This window comes from Lontra canadensis, unplaced genomic scaffold, assembly GCF_010015895.1.
Source record: "Lontra canadensis isolate GAN:19392208 unplaced genomic scaffold, GSC_riverotter_1.0 scaffold107, whole genome shotgun sequence".
Classification (NCBI taxonomy): domain Eukaryota; kingdom Metazoa; phylum Chordata; class Mammalia; order Carnivora; family Mustelidae; genus Lontra; species Lontra canadensis.
In genome coordinates this window covers 4887128-4906439 of record NW_022631101.1, presented here as the reverse complement: position 1 = coordinate 4906439, position 19312 = coordinate 4887128, and the positions used below count along the sequence as shown (strand labels likewise).

At 52.9% G+C, this 19312-nt stretch overlaps 1 protein-coding gene across 3 annotated transcripts in view; it reads right to left on the bottom strand.

The window, feature by feature from the left end:
• Positions 1-1748: 1748 nt before the first annotated feature.
• MYH14 (myosin heavy chain 14) overlaps positions 1749-19312 on the bottom strand; it is a 79631-nt gene continuing 62067 nt past the window's right edge. For 2 of the 3 annotated variants that reach the window (XM_032838893.1, XM_032838894.1), the window contains 10 exons: positions 18735-18947; positions 17441-17653; positions 16465-16626; positions 14846-14974; positions 14075-14163; positions 13868-13991; positions 7110-7318; positions 4391-4499; positions 2646-2818; positions 2385-2538 (listed from right to left, as the gene is read on the bottom strand). In XM_032838893.1, the coding sequence (XP_032694784.1) occupies positions 2385-2538; positions 2646-2818; positions 4391-4499; positions 7110-7318; positions 13868-13991; positions 14075-14163; positions 14846-14974; positions 16465-16626; positions 17441-17653; positions 18735-18947 (1575 nt within the window). Of the gene's footprint in view, positions 2539-2645; positions 2819-4390; positions 4500-7109; positions 7319-13867; positions 13992-14074; positions 14164-14845; positions 14975-16464; positions 16627-17440; positions 17654-18734; positions 18948-19312 lie in introns of all 3 variants that reach the window. The other variant, XM_032838892.1, reaches the window with a different exon arrangement.

Genomic DNA, 19312 nt, shown 5'->3' with positions numbered 1-19312 from the left:
AGGGGGTGAGGATCTTTTCCAAAGGGTACAGACCTCTTCCCAACGTCTCCCCCTGCTCGCCAATCTGCCACACGTACCCAGCTTTTTAGTTCAGCTTTTGAAAGTAATCACGATCATAAACTTTTACAAAACGTGACTCTCGTCCTTCACCACCGTCCCCATCCCCCAAGTCAACAGTGTAGGATTCGGGGAGGAAGAGAGAGCTAAAGGGACAACTTCCAAGTCCCGCTCCCCTTTTCTCCTCGGCCGCCAGGGTGCCTGCAACTACACGCATGCGCTGCATGACGCGCTCCCCACACGCATGTCGCGCCCCTCCTGCGCTCCGGGAACGCACGGACACGGGGCGGGAGGCGGGGCGATTGGGGAGGAAGGAACGGCGTGGGGGGGGGGGTCTCCCTGAGTTCAGCGGCTCCTCCTCCCCATCACACACACAGCAATAAGACTCTCTCACTCAAATGTGGGCGGGACAGGCCTGGCCTGTCGAAGTGGGAGGTGGGAGGAGTGGCGAGGGGGCGCTCTCAGGGATGGGGGCGGGTGTCCGGAGTCAGTGTGGGGAGGGGAGGTCTGCAAATCGTCCAACTCTGGTGCTAATGGCGGGTCTTCTCAGCCCACCCCCAGGGCAGGGAGGGAGGGGTCGGCATGGCCCCTCCCCCAAGTCTCCCCCACGCCCACCCTGGGTGCATGAACCGCCCAATGCAGAAGCTGCCGCATGTCACCTGCCCTCCCTAAAGAAAAAAGTGTCATGCCCCCTTCCCACCCACCCTCTTACTTCCCACCAAAATAAAAGTTTCCTTTTCATTTAAAAATTGCATCCTGTTTGCTGGGGAGCTCTGATCCGGGCCGGCTTGGGGGGTTTCCTCCCAGAGGAGTTGGGTCTTCAAGAACAGGGGTCATATTAAAGTAGCAAGACTGTGTGCTTTGTGGGGGGCAGGGGGTCCAGATATCCCCTTGATCGCTTGGTCTCACCTTGTGACTTTTCTAGGGGATGGTGTGGGGGAGGGGGTAAGAAGTGACTGCCGCAGTTTCCCTGATGGTAAAAATGGGGATCCACACCCCTAACTTGAAACTGTGAGGGCATCTGGTAATAGAAGCTCTGATGTCAGGGTGATGACCCCAGGAGAGGAGTGGAGCTGGGTCTCCAACAGGAGGTCAGGGCCCGAGGGCCACATGCTCCACATCGCCCACTCTGAAGCCCGTGGGCAGACTGTGTGGGTTCAGCTTCTTAGCTGTGTGTCCTTGGGCAAGTCTCAACCTCTCTGGGCTTGTTTCCACCACTCTAATAGGGCAGGAAGGGGTGATCTATTCATTCAGCAAATATATGAATTCCAACTGCATGCCAGGCACTATTCTAGGTGCTGGAAAGCAATGGAATCCCTATCTCTAGGGGTTGTGCTGAAGGTTGAGAGGAGCGGCCCACCTTTAGCCCATGTTCAGCTAAACAAAGGATCGCCATCCAAAAGGTGGCTTAGTGGTCACCCTGTCACTGTTTTGCAAAGGGTCAGACAGAGTGCAGCATCCCTTCTGCCACTTACTGGGAGTCTTGGAGCAAGGGACAGCTCAGCCTCAGTTTCCCCACCTATAATGAAGTTCGGAATATGTGGGAAGGAGGCCGAAATGAGTTTTTTCACATTAAATGCCAGGTACCCCAGCGGCTCCCAACACTGGCCAGCAGACTGGCCAGATTCGAACCAGCAGACTGCCCCACCTGCTGCCCCATCAGAGATCTCCGTGCAGGAACACACAGCCCCAAGGGCTGGGGCTGGGGTTTATTTCTGCGACAGCCTGGACGCTGAGAGGCTACGGGAGCCTCCTCCAGGCCCCGTAGGAAAATCCAACCAAACTGTGATCACACAAGAGCAATCAGAAGGGAGGGCGGAGCATGGGGGGAGAGGGGCCCCCTTATCCCGCCCTCTGCAAGGGACAAAGGCTGGTGGAGACCTGGGGCTCGGGCTGTTGTCGCTCAGATGTTCAGGGATCAGTGGCTAAGTGGAGCGAGAGGAAGAAATGGGGGTGGGGGGAGAGGAATGGGAGCCTTAGCTTCGGAGGCCAGGGGAGCCATGCTCCCTGGCTAATAAAGATCATTAACAACTTAAGGATGGAGGGAAGCCCTTTGGGACCACAGCTTGCCAACTACACCTGGATTTCTTCCCCAGCGAAAGCCCCAGTCCTCGTCTCCCTGCTTGCCAGCTCCTCTGTGTTTAGGGGTTTACAGGAGGTCGCAGCACCCGCTCCCGCCATTGGGTTGGTAAGTGCTGTAGTGCCAGAGGGTGGCACCATTTCCAAAGTGCAAGAAGCTGGAGGTCGGAGGGAGGGTTCCTGGGGACTTGGGCCTCCAGGGGCCAGGGGCCAGGGAGGGAGGGGCCATGGCTGGGAACAGGGTGGGGTCACTGGGGCTGGGACACAGGCGGCCCATCAGGCTCTGGTGGTGCCGGCCCAGCCCCAGGCTCTGCCTCCTCGGCCTCCTCTTCCGAGACCACGCCCTCCTCCAGTCGGAAGACCTGGCGCACGGTGCGGGTGGTGAAGGTGAGGGGGCCACGTCTGCAGGGAGGAGGGAAGACCGAGAGACAGAGGTTAAAGGAGGCGGGCAGAGATAGCTGGGGGGCGGGGCTTATGGAGGGAGGGTGCGCATGCGTGGCTGGCCCTACCGGAGCCGGTTCCTCAGCGTGTTCAGCTCCCGGTTCATGGACTCCGAGGCCTCTGTGACATCCTCCAGCTCATGCTGCAGCCTTCGGCGGACTGACTGAGCCCGGGATGCCTCCTCCTCGGCCTCCTCCAGCTGCCGCTTCAGCTGCTTCACCCGAAGGTTGCCCTTCTCCAGCTTGGTAGGAGTAGAGGACCGGGCTGCGTCTCTGGGCCACTCCCTTGGGCCCCCGAACCCCATCCCTCCTGCCCACTGCCTTCTGTTCATGCTTCGTTCTAGATCCTCTTGCCAGCCTCCACCCCAGCTGCAAATGTGAGGCTGTCCCCTACTTGGCCTCAGAGGGGTCTTTCTATGCCCAGAGCTGACCCCATCTCTCCTCTGCTCAAAGCCCTCCCATGGCTTCCCAGTGGCACTGAGACAAAGTGCCAGCCCCTCAGTCTGGCATCCCAGGTCCTGCAGGGTCTTCTTCCCATAAACCCATTGGGAGACCATCTTCACCAAGACCTTCCCCAAACCCTGCTATCTCTGTCTTTGGGGAGGGGACACACGTTATCTGCCTCCCACCAACCCCTCTGGCCTCCTTTCTTATCACTCAACTTTCCCTCCCCATTCTTCTCTCCAGCCACACTGCTCTGCTTTTTGCTCTAAACTCACCAGACTTATTTCCACACCCCAGGGCCTTTGCACCTGCTGTTCCCCCTGCCTGGCTCTTTCTCTCCTTTCAGTTCTCAATTCCTATGTCACCTCCTTAGAAAGGTCTTCCTGACCCGACCCCCTCACCCCCAGTCTAGGGAGTATTCCCTAATCCTCCACCTCTCCTTTTCTCTTCATTCTCTTGTTCCTCCACAGCGCCTGTCACAATCTGTCCTCATCTCTCCTTGTTTATAGGTTTGTGTCTTCCTTTCCTTATGCTACAAATGTGAGCTCCATGAATGGGGGACCTTCTCTGTTTTGTTCACAGCCACATCTCCAATGCCAAATACAGTGGTGGGTGCCGGATAATCATGGGATGCAGGGCAAATAAGCGGCAGCGGAGCTTTTAAGGCCACGGTGACGCTATCTAGAGTCAGAGAGTCCCGGGATCTGATGCAGGCTCTGTCTCTACTAACTGTGTGACTTTGATATAAACTGTGTCCCCTTTTGAAGTTTCTGTTCTCCCACCTGTGCGTTGGGGCTGGTAAGAGAATGCAAACATGTTTTTGTTTTTTGGTTTTTTAAACCAAGTGGCACAGCACTTGGGGCACACTTGCTGCTCAATAAATAAATAAGAGCAGAGAGACTCTGCCGTCAGAGTCCTGGGGTTTGAACCCAGACGCCATCTCTCATGATCATCTCTCTGCCTCATTTTTATCACCCGAATGAGAGGGGAAAGGATAGTACTTGCCTTGTAGGGTTCTGATAAAAACTGAATATACTACACCTAATGTCTTTCGCACAGTGCCTGGCCCATAGTAGGCATTCTGTAAACATTACACATTGTGATTTTAGCCCTGGCCTAGCCTCGGGTAGGGTTTCAGTTCTTCCTTCTCCCTGGCTGTCTCAGCTCCCCACCAGGACCTGTCCTCGATCCCACAATGGACAGATCGCAAAGTCACCGATGCCAGCTCTCCATTGATGTACCAAGCCCCAGGATGGTGGTCACACGTGGCCTCTCGTGATGGGAACTCACTGCATCCAGATAGCATGGGGTACGTCTCTGTCAGCAGAGACCATCCCCCCCGCTGCTCCCCAGAAACGTCAGTGGCTCACCTGGTCCCGGAGCTGGTCAGCCACCCTCCGCTCCTCCTCCACCTGGAGCACCACCTCCTTCAGGCGCTTCTCGGCCCTGCGCACCAGCTTGCCGGAGAGGATGCGCTCCCTGGAGAGGGGTGTGAAGGAGGCAATGAGGAGAGGTGCTCATGTGGGCTTCTGTCCCCTCAGCCTTGTCCAGGGGCTGCTGTCCTGTTTTTGCAGTGGCCTCTTCCCTCTTTCCCACCCTCACTAGCTCCCACAGTTTATACAGGCCAGACATGGCTCCCAGGCTCCCGACTGCATGGCATCTAGTCCTTGACTTGTACCAAGGTGCTCAATGTTCCTGAAAGTGGCTCATGTCTACACCAGTTCCCATACCCCACTGTGCACCCCAGTCCTCCTCTTAGGGAACTGCCTCACTGACCACCAGTCCCCAGGTCAGATCTAAGGCATTATCTTTGCCCCTTCCTTCCTTGCCTCATGCTCACCCTGTCCTGATGTCCCCTGGACTCTGTCCTGTCCCCTCCTCTCTGTCCTCCAGCCCGAGCCCCCAGCTCAAGGCTGTGCTCTCCCGCCTGACCTGGCCTGTCCCTTCTCTCTCAACTCCCTTCTCCACTGTCCACAAGTGTGTGGGGGACACTCTGGAAGCCCAGAGCATCTCCATCAGCCACCCTGGCTGCTTCTTCCCTCTCATACACATGCTTCCCCTGGACAAGCTCATCAGCACCCCAGGTCTCCACAGCCATCTGCTAAATCTGTTTCCTGGGCTCCAGCCAGGCCCCCGGCCTTGGCCACCCACCAGACCCCACACCCCCCCCCCACCCCTCATATTCCTCACCAGGCTCAGCGCCTTCTCCCCAACTAGTTCCTTCTCCCCCTGTGCTCCCCCTAGATCTGCAGATCAGACACCAGAGCCATCCCCACCTCCTGTCCCCTCAAAGCCTGTCCCTCCCTTCCCCCAAATTTCCCCATCCACAACCCTAGCTCCTCTATCCTTTCCTGCAAGGACCATCACACCCGGGGTGAAGTCCATGTGAGGGGCCCCTAGTGGTGGGTGGTGCTCGGCAGCCTCAGATGGGCTGAGAGGCAGACATGGGGCTAGGGGAGTGGGAGGGCTTAAGCTGTGGAAAGGGATGTGGTGGGGGAGGCTCCTTGAACTACAGATCCCCCAGCCACTCCTTGCTCCCAGGGTGACTTTGAGTAGGTCATTAACACCCTCTGAGCCTCAGTTTCTCCATCTGTATAATGGGGGAGGGGAAAGAGCTCAGAGTGGTATATCCATCTGCCTCTGGAAGGCCTCTCCAGAGACCCCAAACTACATCTCCTGTGAGCCCATGGGCCCTTGGCTGGGCCCTGGGATGACAACACCTTCTCCCATGACCCTCTGGGGTTGGTTCCCATTGCCTGTCCTTGAGACCCCATGTTCATCATACTCCCCAGTGAACTCAACTTATTTCCCCACTATTCCCCCAGTCACTGGGACTTAACTGCTAACACTGTCCTCTTCTCCCTACACCCACAACAGCCTATCAGCACCCGCTCTATCCCTTCTGCCTCTCTATCTTTTTCATCCCCTCAATGTCTATCCTCACTCTCTAGCCTCAGCTTAGGCTAGGCTCATTTTCTGCCACAATCTCCCAGCCTCCTCTCTAGCCTCCCAGCTCCCAGTCTCTGTCCTCCAGTCTGCTCCCAACTTGATCCCCAGGAGGACTTTTTACACCCAGCACTGACCCTACCCCCATCCCCTCCGGCTCACAGATATCCATGGCTTTCCACTTCCCAAGACAGAGTTCTTCAGCCTGGCATTCAAGGCTCTTGCCTCCCATCCCTCTCCTGAGTCACAGGCTCTCAGGACCAGTCACCCTCCTCCAAACACCCTGGAAACACCACGTTTCCCATACATGTCCCCAAGGCCACTGCTCTGCCTAGGTCAGAAATGGCCTCAATTCTCACCTCTTCCTCTACCCACAGCCTTTGCAATAGGATTTTGCAGCTTCTCGCACCAAGAGACAGAATCTATTTCACCATTCCCTTAAATCCGAGCTGGCGACACGACTTGCGTTAGTGACAGGAGGATGCAGCAGAAGTGACATTGTACCAGTTCCAAGTCTAGGCCCCAAGAAGCCTTTAACACTTGCCCTCACCCGTGGAACCTGGACTCTGTCATGTGAACAATCCTGGGCCAGTCTGTAGCAGGGACAAGTGAGCCTCACTGTCCCAGGCAAGGCATTAAGCAAATGGAAGCCCCTCAGATCGGCAGAACCTATCAGCCAGCCAAAGACTCATGAGCAGTAAGAAATGGGTGTTATTTTAAGCCACTCAACTTTAGGCTTGTTTGTTATGCAGCTAGAGCTAACTGCTATATTACTGTTTGAAGATTTATTTACTTTAGAGAGAGACTGTGTGGGAGCAGGGAGGAGCAGAGGGTGAGTGTGGAGTCCAACGTGGGGCTTGATCCCATGACCTGAGACCATGACCTGAGCCAAAGCCAAAGGTCAGATGTTCAACTGACTGAGCCATCCAAGCGCCCCTACATTACTGTTCAAATCTTATTCTTAGTGGGCGTACAGTTACTTGTAGCCCCAAGTATCTTAAATAATAGAGGAAATCAGCCATCATTAATATTATGACATCTTTAGGATGTTTCTAAACCAGGGGCTTGTAACATGGCTCCCCTTCATCTCCCTGATCAGAATGTGGGGACCACCCTCCAGCTGTGTGCCCCCCCCCAACCTACCTGCTCTCCTGCTCCAGCTGCTCCTCAGCCTGGGCCAGCTTAGACTCAAGGGCTGCAATGATCATCTTCTGGCGGGCCCGGGCCCCAGCATCCTCCTCACCTAGGCGCCCCCGGAGCTCCTGCATCTGCCGCTCCAGCTGCTGTCGCCCGCTCTCTGCCTTGGCCGAGAAACTTCGCTCAGCTGACAGCTCTGTAGTCAGTGATTCCACCTGTAGCAGTGGGAAAAGCAGAACCATCATGGGAGAGTCTCAGAGGGAAGACGGTGGGTAAATTCAGGCACCTCCCACAATTAAGTGAGTTGACAAAGGTTAAGTGTAGCACAGAGCCTGGGACATACTAGATACTCAATAAACAGCATGTATTTTCCCCGATTGTCTTAGCAGCCAACAACAGTGCCAGCCCCGTGTTTTCACCTTTCCGATAGCTTTCTGCTATATTTTAATGAGTCCACAGGACTATCACAAACTTGTTTAAATGCTATAAATTCTACCTCTGACTGTGAATGAGTCCATTCAAAGGGTTATCACACTTCTGTTTGCACTTGGATTATGTGGGGAGCTTAAGAAAAAGATGCAGACTGCAGGGTTCCTCCCCCCAGAAGTTCTGCTTCCGGCTGATCCAGGGTTGGAAGGCAGAGGAGTGTCCACGAATCCACATTTTCAACAAGCACCTCAGATGGTTGTGATATGGGTGACGTGCAGGGTCATTTTAAGAAATGCCAGCTCGGGGGGCGCCTGGGTGGCTCAGAGGTTAAAGCCTCTGCCTTCGGCTCGGGTCGTGATCCCAGGGTCCTGGGATCGAGCCCCGCGTCGGGCTCTCTGCTCCGTGGGGAGCCTGCTTCCCTTCCTCTCTCTCTCTGCCTGCCTTCCTGCCTGCTTGTGATCTCTCCCTCTGTCAAATAAATAAATAAAATCTTTAAAAAAAAAAAAAAAAAAGAAATGCCAGCTCGGGATGCCTGGGTGGCTCAGTTGGTTAAGCGTCTGCTTTCAGCTCAGGTCATGATCTCTGGGTCCTGGGATCAGCCCCCCATGGGAATTCCTGCTCAGCAGGAAGCCTGCTTCTCTTTCTCTCTCCCTCAGCCCCTCCCCACTGCTCCTTCTCTCTCTAATAAATAAATAAAATCTTAAAAAAAAATGCCAGCTCAATAAACAGCAGCTACTACATTGAGAATGTGTAAACACACCCCTAATAATAGTTCCTGTTGATTTATTCAGCTCATACTCTGACTGAGGTCCTCGCCGGGGCTAAGGAAGTGAGTCAGGTTCAGGCTGATTCATACTTTATTTCACTGGGCTCTCACAGGAACACAGCGACACAGTGATTAGCATATGCTCTGTTTTTTTTTTTTTTTTTTTTACTTTTTATTGGAAAATGAAACTGTAATACAGAAAGTCAGAAACTGATAACTCCATGACCTCAGACGTCGAAAGGCAAACACCCAGGTTTAGAAACAGAATGGTGCCGTTTCACAAGGCCCAGCACCTGACCACCCTAATACCAACCCCAACCATTCCCCACCAAATAGCACACTGTCCTCATTGTCACGGTCATCACTTCTTTGCTCCTCTTTCAAGTTTTATCCCTCCAAGATGAAGGTATAGATCCTACAGTTGAATTTTGCCCATTTAAAACTCTGGTCTATGTTTCTTTAAAAAAAAAACAATATTAATATACTTTCTTTATTTTTTAAGCAGGCTCCATGCCCAGCGTGGAGCTTGAACTCACAACCCTGAGATCAGAACCTGAGTTGAGATCAAGAGTCGGACACTTATCCAGCTGAGTCACCCAGTGCCCCTAAGTTGCTGTTGTTTTGAAGCTACCTGGTTTGGGGGACTTTGTTACGGGTACCCTAGGAAATGAATATAGTGACTAATGAGTAGTGGAAGAAAATCGCTGACCTCATGGATTTAAACAGACCGGACTGATTTAAAGCAGTTGTGATTATTATCCTTGTAGAAGCTTTAACTACTGCATTTGGGGCCAACAGGAGCCTCTCCTGGTTGATGTCTAGGTGCTTTTTGATGTAAGTATGCCGGCTCCCGGGGCGCCTGGGTTGCTCAGTTGGTTAAGTGTCTGCTTTTGGCTCAGGTCATGATCTCAGAGTCCTGGGACTGAGTCCTGCATCAGGCTCTTTGTCAGTGAGGAGTCTGCTTCTCCTTCTGCCTCTGCTGCTCCCCCCTACTTGTCTTCTCCCCCTCCACCTCAAATAAATAAATAAATAAAATCTTTAAAAAAAATGTATGCTAGCTCCCTCGATAACTGGTATGTTGTAGACTGAACGCTTGTGTCCCTGCAAAATTCCTACGTTGAAGTCCTAACCCACAAAGTGCTGATCTTGTGAAATGTGGTGGGATCTTGTTATGGGGCCTTTGGGAGGCAGTTAGGGTTTGATGAGGCCACGACGGTGGGACCCCCATGATGGCATCTGTGCCCTTATAAGGATCCTCAAGAGAGAGCTCTCACCACATACGGCCTCCAAGCCAACAGATGAGACCTCAGAATAAAATCTTCCTCATTGGCACCTTGATCTTAGACTCCCAGCCTCCAGAACTGTGAGAGATAACTGTCTGTTGTGTGAGCACCCCGCCAATGCTGTGGTATTTTGTCACGGCAGCCTGAGCAGCCTAAGGTGAGGTATGACCAGCACGCCCCAGTCTCCTCTTGTTTGTTTCCTCTTTCAGATCTGGAATTAGCCATTTGTAAAGAAGCTGCAGTCTCTTTTAGCGGGACTTGGCATTTCTGGATGGCAAACTTGGGTACCGGGGATGCTCACAGCTACTGGACTGGTTACTGTTCTCAGGCCTTTTGAGTAGACAGAGATAGGATGGCTCTCTACAAAATACCTCACAAGTTCACATGAACATGCCCAAGTCCAATTCAGAACCACAGAGTTTTGTTTGATTTTAACTAAGCCTCTCCTCATGACCCACCTACATTTAGGTGCTTACGCGCTTACGGACACAGGCGGCAACAGGACATGAAGATGCCGTCTTTACTCACTGACTTTGTCCCCCATTGCACACGTGATGGCCTCAGAAACATGACGTGAATACTGTCCTTACCAATATAATTACTCAATCTAGTAATATAGGGGTTTTTTTTTTTTACATATTTGTCCATTCTCTTAATTTAAAAATAATTGCACTACACACAACTGAGCAGACAGCTGTTACCTTCCTTATTCCTTTTCAGTCCTCACTGAGTCTTAGAACAATGAGCAAACTGGTCGCTCATTACGCCCCGGCGCTGCTGTCGCTCTAATGACTTTGATCACCCGGATCAGAGGCGGCATGTGTCAGAACCCACTGGGCTTTTTAAACAGATTGCTGCCCCACCTTTGGCATTCCTCACTCACTCGGGCTTGGCCGAGGCCCAAGAACTTCCATTTCCAGCAAGTTCACAGGTGACGCTGATGCTGCCAGCCTTGGGGCCACTTTGAGGACCGCCAATCTCATAGATTCCTCAAGAATCACTTGTGGGGACAGGGCCGCTGAGCTTCTGCATGCTAACACCTCTTCTGTGTCCTTTATACTTGGAAGGAAGTCTTGCTGGGTGCAAAAATCCATGGCTCACGTCTTATGCTGAGAATCTTAACTATATCTTCCATTTTCTTGCAGCACGAAGTCTTGCTCTCAAAAATCTGACGACAATCAAATTTTCTTTTCCTCATAGATCACAGGCATTTTTTCCTAGATGGCTAAGGATACCTCCCTGCCCCCTGCCCTTATTTGTGCAATAGTTTTACCAGCATCTGTCTTGGTATCAGTTTGTTTATTTATTTATTTATTTATTTATTTATTTATTTGAGAGAGAGAGAGAGAAGTAGCAGAGGGAGAGGGAGAATCAGACTCCCTGTTGAACGGGGAGCCTGATGTGGGGTCTGATCTTAGGACTCTGGGATGATGATCTGAGCCAAATGCAGATGCTTAACCGACTGAGCCACCCATGCACCCCTTGGTATCAATTTTGATAGGTCAGTATCCTTGGATACACAGTGTGCTCCTCTGGTACAGAGCTTCCAACTGTAGTATTTCAGGAAAGTTCTTGTGTCATGCTCTCAGGTTATTTGCTCTTTCCTCTTCCTGGGGTCATCTTCTTTGGGAACTCCCATTACCATATGTTGGATCTTCTTTGCCTGTCTTCAATATTTGCTATTTTCTTGTAACTCCCTTTTTGTGTCTTTTTAAGTTTCATTTTGATTTTTTTTAAAGATTTGTTTATTTACTTCAGAGAGAGAAGTGGGGAGGGGCAGAAAGAGAGGGAGAGAGAGTCCCAAGGAGATGCCACGATGAGTGCAGAGCCTAATGTGGGGCTTGATCCCAGGACCCTGAGATCATGACCTGAGCTGAAGTCAGATGCTTAACCAACCGAACCACCCAGGTGTTCTGCCCCCATTTTGATTTTTTTAAGACTTATTTACTGTATTTTAATTTTTTAAAAGATTTTATTTATTTATTTGATAGAGAGAGACACAGTGAGAGAGGGAACACAAGCAGGGGGAGTGGGAGAGGGAGAAGGAGGTTTCCTGCCAAGCAGGGAGCCTGATGCAGGGCTCCATCCCAGGACCCCCAGGATCATGACCTGAGCTGAAGGCAGATGCTTAATGACTGAGCCCGCCAGGTGCCCCAAAGGACTTATTTACTGTACTTTAGAGAGAGAGCACACACATCTTTAGAGAGAGTGCACACGTGTGAGCAGGGGGTAGGGGCCCAGGGAGAGAAGCAAACTCCCTGCCGAGTAGGGATCCAACTAAAGGGTTTAATCCCAGGAACCCAAGATCACGACCTGAGCTGAAACCAAGAGTCAGACCCTTAACTGACTGAGCCACCCAGGCACACCACACCACCCCGCCCCCCATCCCATTTTGATTTTTTAAAGAGGTCCTCCTTTCCACTAACAGCCAAGGATGCAGGTTGGGTTAAGTGCCCTTCACTAGAGCATGTATTGGGTTATTTACCTCATTTCTAATGAGCACCCAGCACTGTTTTATATCCAAAGATAGAACAGTGATCACAATTAAGACAGAAGCCCTACTCTTAAAACGCTTACTTTTTTTTTTTTTTTTTTAAATAGCCTCCACACCCAGCTTGGAGCCAACATGGGGCTTGAACTCACCACCCCGAGATCAAGACTGAGTCAAGATCAAGAGTCAGATGCTTAACCAACTGAGCCACTCAGACACCCCTCAAGGTGCTTACATTCTGGTGGGGAGATGGAGAGCAGACAAACAGGTAAATACATAATATAGTGCCATGTAGCAGTAAGTGATATGAAGGAGATTCAAGGAGAGAGAATGGAGGAGAACTGTGGAAGAGAAGCTGGCTGTTTCACACAGGGTGGTCGGGGAAGGCTCTTCTGAGGGAATGAGACATGGGATGGTCTGGGATAAGAGCTCTCTCCCAGAAGGCGGGAACAGCAAGTGAAAAGGCCCTGAGGTAGGAATAAACCTCGCAGAGTCAAGGAATAGTGAGGAGGCTGGTGTGGCTGGAGCAGAGTCAACCAGGGATAAAGAAGGGTTAGAGATAAGGTCTAAGTTAGCCAGGGAGCAGAGTGTGGGGCCTTGTATATGACTGGGCTTTCACTCTGAGTGAGCTCATCATCCTGGAGTACGACTGCCTCTCCTACTGGTCTAGGTGCTTCCCAAGGGCTGAGCTAGTGTCTTAACATTTCCCTGCATCCCCAGCAGGATCAGGGCATGGAGGAACCATGAGAGGCCTCAAAATGTGTCTAAAAAATAATGAGGGCACCTGGCTGGCTCAGTCAGTCAAGTGTCGATTCTTGATTTTGGCTCAGGTTATGATCTCAGGGGTGTGGGATCAACCCCACACTGGGCATGGAGCCTGCTTGAGATTCTCTCTCTCTTCCTCTGCCCCTTTCCACCGCCCTCCTCTCATACACATGGTTTCTCTCTCAAATAAAATATAAATTAATGAAATAGTGGAGACATCTCCACTATTTCCAAAGGCCTCTCTTTGGAAATCCCATCCCTCCACTGCCTGCCTGGCAAACTCTTAACTTCCTTCAAGATCTTTTAAAATAGCTCCTCTATCAGGAAGTCTTCCTTGATAGCCCCCAACCTCCAGGCTGGGTCAGTAGTCTCCTCTAGGTTCTCACAGTGTCTTGTGCTGCCTTCACTTTCATTTATATTTCTGTATGGGGATAGTCCATCTCCTCCATCAGACTAGGATGTCCTTAAAGGCAGAGACCTGGAATGATCCATTGCCAGGTCCCCAGCACCACCCAGCATAGGACCTGAGCCTCCAGAAGTTTCGGACAGTATTTATAAATAAATATACAAATGAAAATATGCTTTTCTCTGTCTAGCTCCTACTTATGCCTTAAAACCCCAGCCAAATGTTCCTTCTCCCACATACCTTCTTATGATTCTTGGAGCAAGTTCTCTCCCTCCTTCCCCCATTCTCTCTCTATCTCTGTCCATCTGCTGGGCCCAAGATCCTTCTATTATCACACATGCCACCCCACCCATAGACACTGTAGTTCCATGTCTATGTTCCCAGAGAACTTAGCAGGACAGAGAACCCACATCGTTCATCTCTGGATCCAGCCCTAGAGAAGCCTCAGAAATACAACTGAATGAAGGCACCAATGCCTATCCCCTCCTTCAGAACTCCTATTCAACCATTAGAACCCAACCCAGACACTCCCTTCTGCTTTAGCTGTTGAATAAGAGGGCTGAAGGTTACAGGCCCAGGTCCGCGGGGTCCCAGGCGGTCCGGAGGCCGCACGGCGGTGCTCACCTGCAGGAGCAGCTTGCGGTAGCGGTCGTTGAGCAGCTCTGAGTTGCTCTGCTCCTCCTCTAGCTCTTCTTCCATTTGCCCCAGGCGCCCCTCCAGCTGACGCTTCTCTTCCAGAATGGCTGCCCTAAGGAGACCGGGAACAGGGAAGCTGAGAGGGTGCGAGGGCCAGGGAGGGTGCCCTGCTCCATTTTGCGATGGGCCACTCACTTGCTAAGGCTGCCATTGGCCAGCTCGTCTGCCATCTCGTCCCGCTCCTGCTGGATTTGCCGCCGGGCACGATCTGAGGCGGCCAGTTCCTGTGATGACAGAGGGAGTAGTGGTCAGCGGTGGTGGGGTGACGCTACTTGGGCACCGGCCTCCTTGCCCCTCACACCTCGTCTCTTGGCCTCGTCTTCAGTGCACATGAACACACCACCCGTGGGCAACCTTGGAATGAACTTCGATCTACAGGCAGATGTCTCCTGAATCTGTGTCTGGAGGCCCTGACTCATGTCCGTTCCCAAGCCCCGCCCCCTCGGCATGGCCTCACTGAGCTCAGCATCTCCTTTCCAACCTGCTCCTCCAGCCATCTACCCCCATCCCCTGTGTCGTCACAGGTCCTAACCCCCAAGGTCTCTCCTTACCTCCTCTGCCTCCTTACAGTCCTGTCTATGTTGACCCTTTATTTTCTCTGCCTTTTCTCCTCCCTGCACCCCCGTGGCCCTAGCTCAGGCCTTGTCCTTTCTCCCCGGCCTTCCTGACTCCAATCTCCCCCCACCCAGAACCATCCCCAGTAGTGCCCTCATGCCCAGTCTTTGGCCCGCCCCCCCCCCCCCCCGGGCCCGCCCCCCCATCCCCAGGGGCCCGCCCCCCCCCATCCCCAGGGGCCCGCCCCCCCATCCCCGGGGGCTGCCCCCTCCCATCCCCTGGGCCCCGCCCATCCTCTGCCTCCAATCCCCGCCCACCCCACTTCCAGGGCCACGCCCATCCTGGCAATACCTCCTGTAGCCTCAGGACCTCCGCTTCCAGCGCCTTGAGGCGCTTCTCACTCTCCCGGTTCTGGCCAAAGATTTCCTCCCGGGAAGTGCGCGACTCTTCCACCTCCCGCCACAGCTCCTTCATCTGGGCCTGGGTGGAACGAAGCTAGTGAGCGGGCGCAGCCTGGGCGTGACTCACCCGGAGGCCCCTACCCTCACCTCAGCCCTGCAGGACCTCAAGCAAAGCTCTGCAACCGACCCCAGGCCCTTGCTCTGTGACCTTGGACCAACCCCTACCCCTCTCTCTGGGCTTCGGCTACCTCCCGTTTAAAAAAAGTAACACCTTAAAATTAAAATAAGTATGAAATGGGTGTAGTATTTAGCCTCTGCCGTAACCGTAATACTAATGCTGGCGCACACTTACTGAACCTCTACCCTGGCCAGCCTCTGTTATACACACGTACCGACTCCCTTAATCCTCACAGCTCCAGCTGGTGGAGACTGGCTGCCTTCCCAGTGTAGACGTGGAGCAACCGAGGCAGAGAGGCTCCGCAACAAGCCAAGTGTGGTAAATGGCAGAGTCAGGACTTGAACCCAGGCCATCTGGCCCCAGGGTTTCCCTCCTAGTCACTTTGCTATGCGGCCACACCGCTGTGTGTGTAAAAGTGCCAGTGTAAGACTTCTCAGTGGCTCTTAAACAGAAATAAAACACAAACCTGATGTCCACCACCGTTAACAAAAACTCTGTAGAAGGGAGAGTGAGGACAGCATCTGGCTTGGTACTACCAGCAAGACAATTAGCATCGTTGTTATTAATATTATTATTTGCTCCATAGTAATAGCTTTTCAGGGCAGGCACGTTCTCTATTCTCTCTCAGGGATGACGCAGTGGGGAATTTTTACTTTTTGGAGAGGGATCTTTCTATCCCAACGCTGCCCTAGGGGAGATACTACAAGGACATGCGTTGTTTTACATGTTCTAGTGGCCAGATTAAAAAAATGAAAAGAAATGGGTGAAAGTAGTTTAAACGCTCTATTTTTATTTAGCCAATATCCAAAATATTATTATTTCTATTTATAATCACTGTGAAAATTATTGAGATATTATACTTTTTTTTTTTTTTTTGTACTAAGTCTTCAGAATCCAGCAGGTAATTTGGATTTCAGTCCCATCATATCATAGATGCCCAACAGCCTCATGGGGCTGGCACCCACTGTACTGGACAGCCCAGTTCTATACTTTTTTTATTTTTTAATTAAACTTTACACGGACACCTCATTATCATTAAAAAATTTTTTTCTCAAGTAATTTCTACTCCCAACCTGGGGCTCGAACTTAGGACCCTGAGATCAAGGGTCCCGTGTTCCACCGACTGTGTCATCCAGGCACTCCCACCGCCCCACCAAATTTTTTTTTTTTTTAAACCACCAGATATAACTTTCATATTAGGGGAGGAACCCTAAGTCATTTCCATTTCAAAAGGTTAAATAGAATGAAGAAATTGGACTTCAAAGCTAAGGATTTTAAGTAAAGTCAATAAAAAATATAAAAAGAAGCAAGCAAGCCTTTGACGCGTGTATGTTTACAAAGCGGAGGCTCGCGCCCCCGCCCCACCCCCGGGGGTTAAGCCCCACCCCTACCTGCATCTTGCGGAGCTGCTTCCCCGCCTCCTCCTTGCCCTGCTGGGCGGCCGCGTTCTGGGCTCTCAAGTCATCCAGCTCCGCCTCCAGCTTCTTGCGGGCGGCCACGGCCAGGGCGCGCTGCTTGCGTTCCTCGTCCCGCTCCACCTCTGCATCCCTCAGCTGCGGAGAGGTCGGGAGGGGCAGGCTTAGGGGACCGGAGGCCCAGGCTCCCTCTACATTGCTCGGGACCTAGACGTCCACCGGCCAGCCACTGTCCAGGCCACCAGCGCCACTCCGCCTGCCCTCTTGCTTCTCTAGGCTCCAAAGGGATCCCAGCTCTTCGTCCCCAGAGCCCCCAGCTCTGGGTTTTTCCCTCTCCCCCTTTACTCCAGCCTCTGCTCTGCTCCCATGTGTGTCCCCGCCAACCCCTGCCCACACGGCTCAGGAGAGTCCTTCTACACTCAGAGCTGCCCTGCCCCTCCCATGCTCGGCACCCAGCTCCAGCCGGCTGCAGAGCACGGGGAGTCCCTCCACTGGCCAAGCCATGAATGGACATTGCTGAGCCCAGGGAGAGGGGGATGAGTACATGAATGCGCGAGGAAGGCTATGGTTGAAGGGGTGCAGAGGAGCTGGTCCTGGAGCGATGGAGGAGCACTGGGGCAGGCTGGGGGCTGGGGAGAGGAAGTTGCTGGAAAGGCGCAGCTGGGCGGGTGGAGAAGCAGAGGTGCTGCTGTGTAGGCTGTGCGTGGGTGGGGGGCTGTGCGGATGCCCAGGGAGATGCTGGGTGAATGGTCTGGTGATGATGTCCGATTGGGTATGTCAGTCGGTCAATGGGACATGCGTGTGAGTTCACGGGTTCGGGTGGGTGAGTGGGCTGGGCAGCAGGAGGGCCTTGGGAAGCAACTTGGAGCAGCAGGGAGGTGACTGAGGCTTTCTCGGCTCCTCTGTTAGCCTGCAGGCACCAGAGCCCTCCCATCTGGATGGACGCCCATACCTGCTTGGCCAGCTGCCTCCGCCTCTCCTCGCCAGCCTCATCCCGGCTCTGCAGGTCGCGCTCCTGCTGGGCCTTGAGAGCCTGCAGGGTCACTTCCAGCCGCAGCTTGGCGTCCTCTGCGGCCGTCAGCTCGTCTTCCAGCTCTGTCACCTGGGCTCGCAGGTCGCTGGCTATCTGTTCTGCCGCCCGGCGGGATCGCTCCTGCTCATGCGCCTGGTGGGGACAGGAGGGTGAGCTCTGGGCACCGGGGGCATGGGGAGAGGGAGGCCAGGATCCTAGCTTTATCCTAGGACAGAGTGAGGGAAGCTTTGATGGTCAAGGTGATGGGCACATTCTGGTTCACTCCTTCATTCACCATTTCCCAGGCAGCAAGTTACCACGTATGTCATTCCGAATCCTCCTAAAACATGGCATGAGTCGCCTCTGCATGCAAGTTCTGTGATCCCAAGCCCTTGAGAGTCCAGTTCAAGTGTGAGCTAGCTCAGCTGACGCTCGCTCACGGTAGAGAACCTCCTCGCAGGCTTTGAGATTTTTGCATCATGAGCTCACTTCACTAAGGGGCTTCTTTGGGGACATCCTGTGTGGACATGGGTTGAAGGCGTGTCGCGCCAGCCTTGAGTGCTGATTTGTGCGGGACCCCCCAGGATCACACCATTGCACTATCTCCTATGATTTCTTTTCTCAGACCTTCTGGGAAGTTTTAAATTAAAATTCCAAACACCCTGTGAAGGCAGACCTGGGCTTATGAATTCTGAGAACCGCCCCCCCCCCACATGCCTCTCCTTTAACTGTCACCTTCCCAGAGAAGTGTCCCTTGGCCTGTTGGGGCCTCTCTGTTACCCATACTGCTGGCCCTGAGCCCCTCCCTGACTCAGCCTTAGTCACAGTGATCATTTAACACGAGCTTATGTGCCTTTGTGCATGTGCAGAAACTCATGTCTAGGGAACGGTTCTCAGGCTGTTATGTTGTGGTAAATTCTCTTCATGTTCTCTGGACGATTCTGTGTATCTGTACATCAGCATGCATGCTGATGAATGGCCTTCCTACTTCCTGCATGTATGAACATGTGTGTTTGGTGGAAGATTCTCCTCACCCTCTGTATAGGTCATGGGAGTACATGTTTGGTAAGGGGCTCTCCTCCCATTCTGGGCTGGGCGTGAACACGTTGCTGTGATGGCTGGTTCCCTTCATGTTCTGTGCATGAGAGCACGCACGTGGCTAGGGGCCACACACCGTCAGCTGTGCCTGCGGCAGCCCACAGGTATACGTTGGGGAGCGGGGGCCTCTGCTCACCGTCTTGCCAGCATCATCCTTGCTGCTCAGCAGTGCTTCCATCTCTGCCCTCAGGGCCCGGTTCTGCCGCTCCAGCTCCTCCCGTGCTTCTTGCTCCTCCTCCAGAGCCCGAGTCAGTGACAGGGTCCGAGCCTCGCGCTCCCGGCCCTCCGCCTCGACCCGCTCACGCTCCTCCACCGCCCGCAGGACAGCGGCCTTCTCCTCTGCCAGGAGCTTCCGGGGTGAGGGAGAGGGGATGGGGGAAACAAATTAGCTGAAGGGAGTGAACAAGTGGACGGGGAAGAGGGAGCAACCAGGGACAGAGAGAGAGAGAGGGAGACAAAGGCGGAGACACAAGAGGAAGGTAGAGGGATTAAAGTCGCAACTGTGTCCCAGAGCAGCCCAACTTAGTGGATCAAACTGAGCAGCCCCTCACTATAGAAACCCAGTAGAGGAAAGGGTGTTTCTTCCTCCTGGGGTAGTGGTGCCAAAAATGTGTACATCATTTTTAAAATGTACTTCAACCCTGGCTGTTTTTGTTTTTTTTTTTAAGACACAGAAATTAATAATAATAAAACTTGCAAGACCTGCCAAAAGGG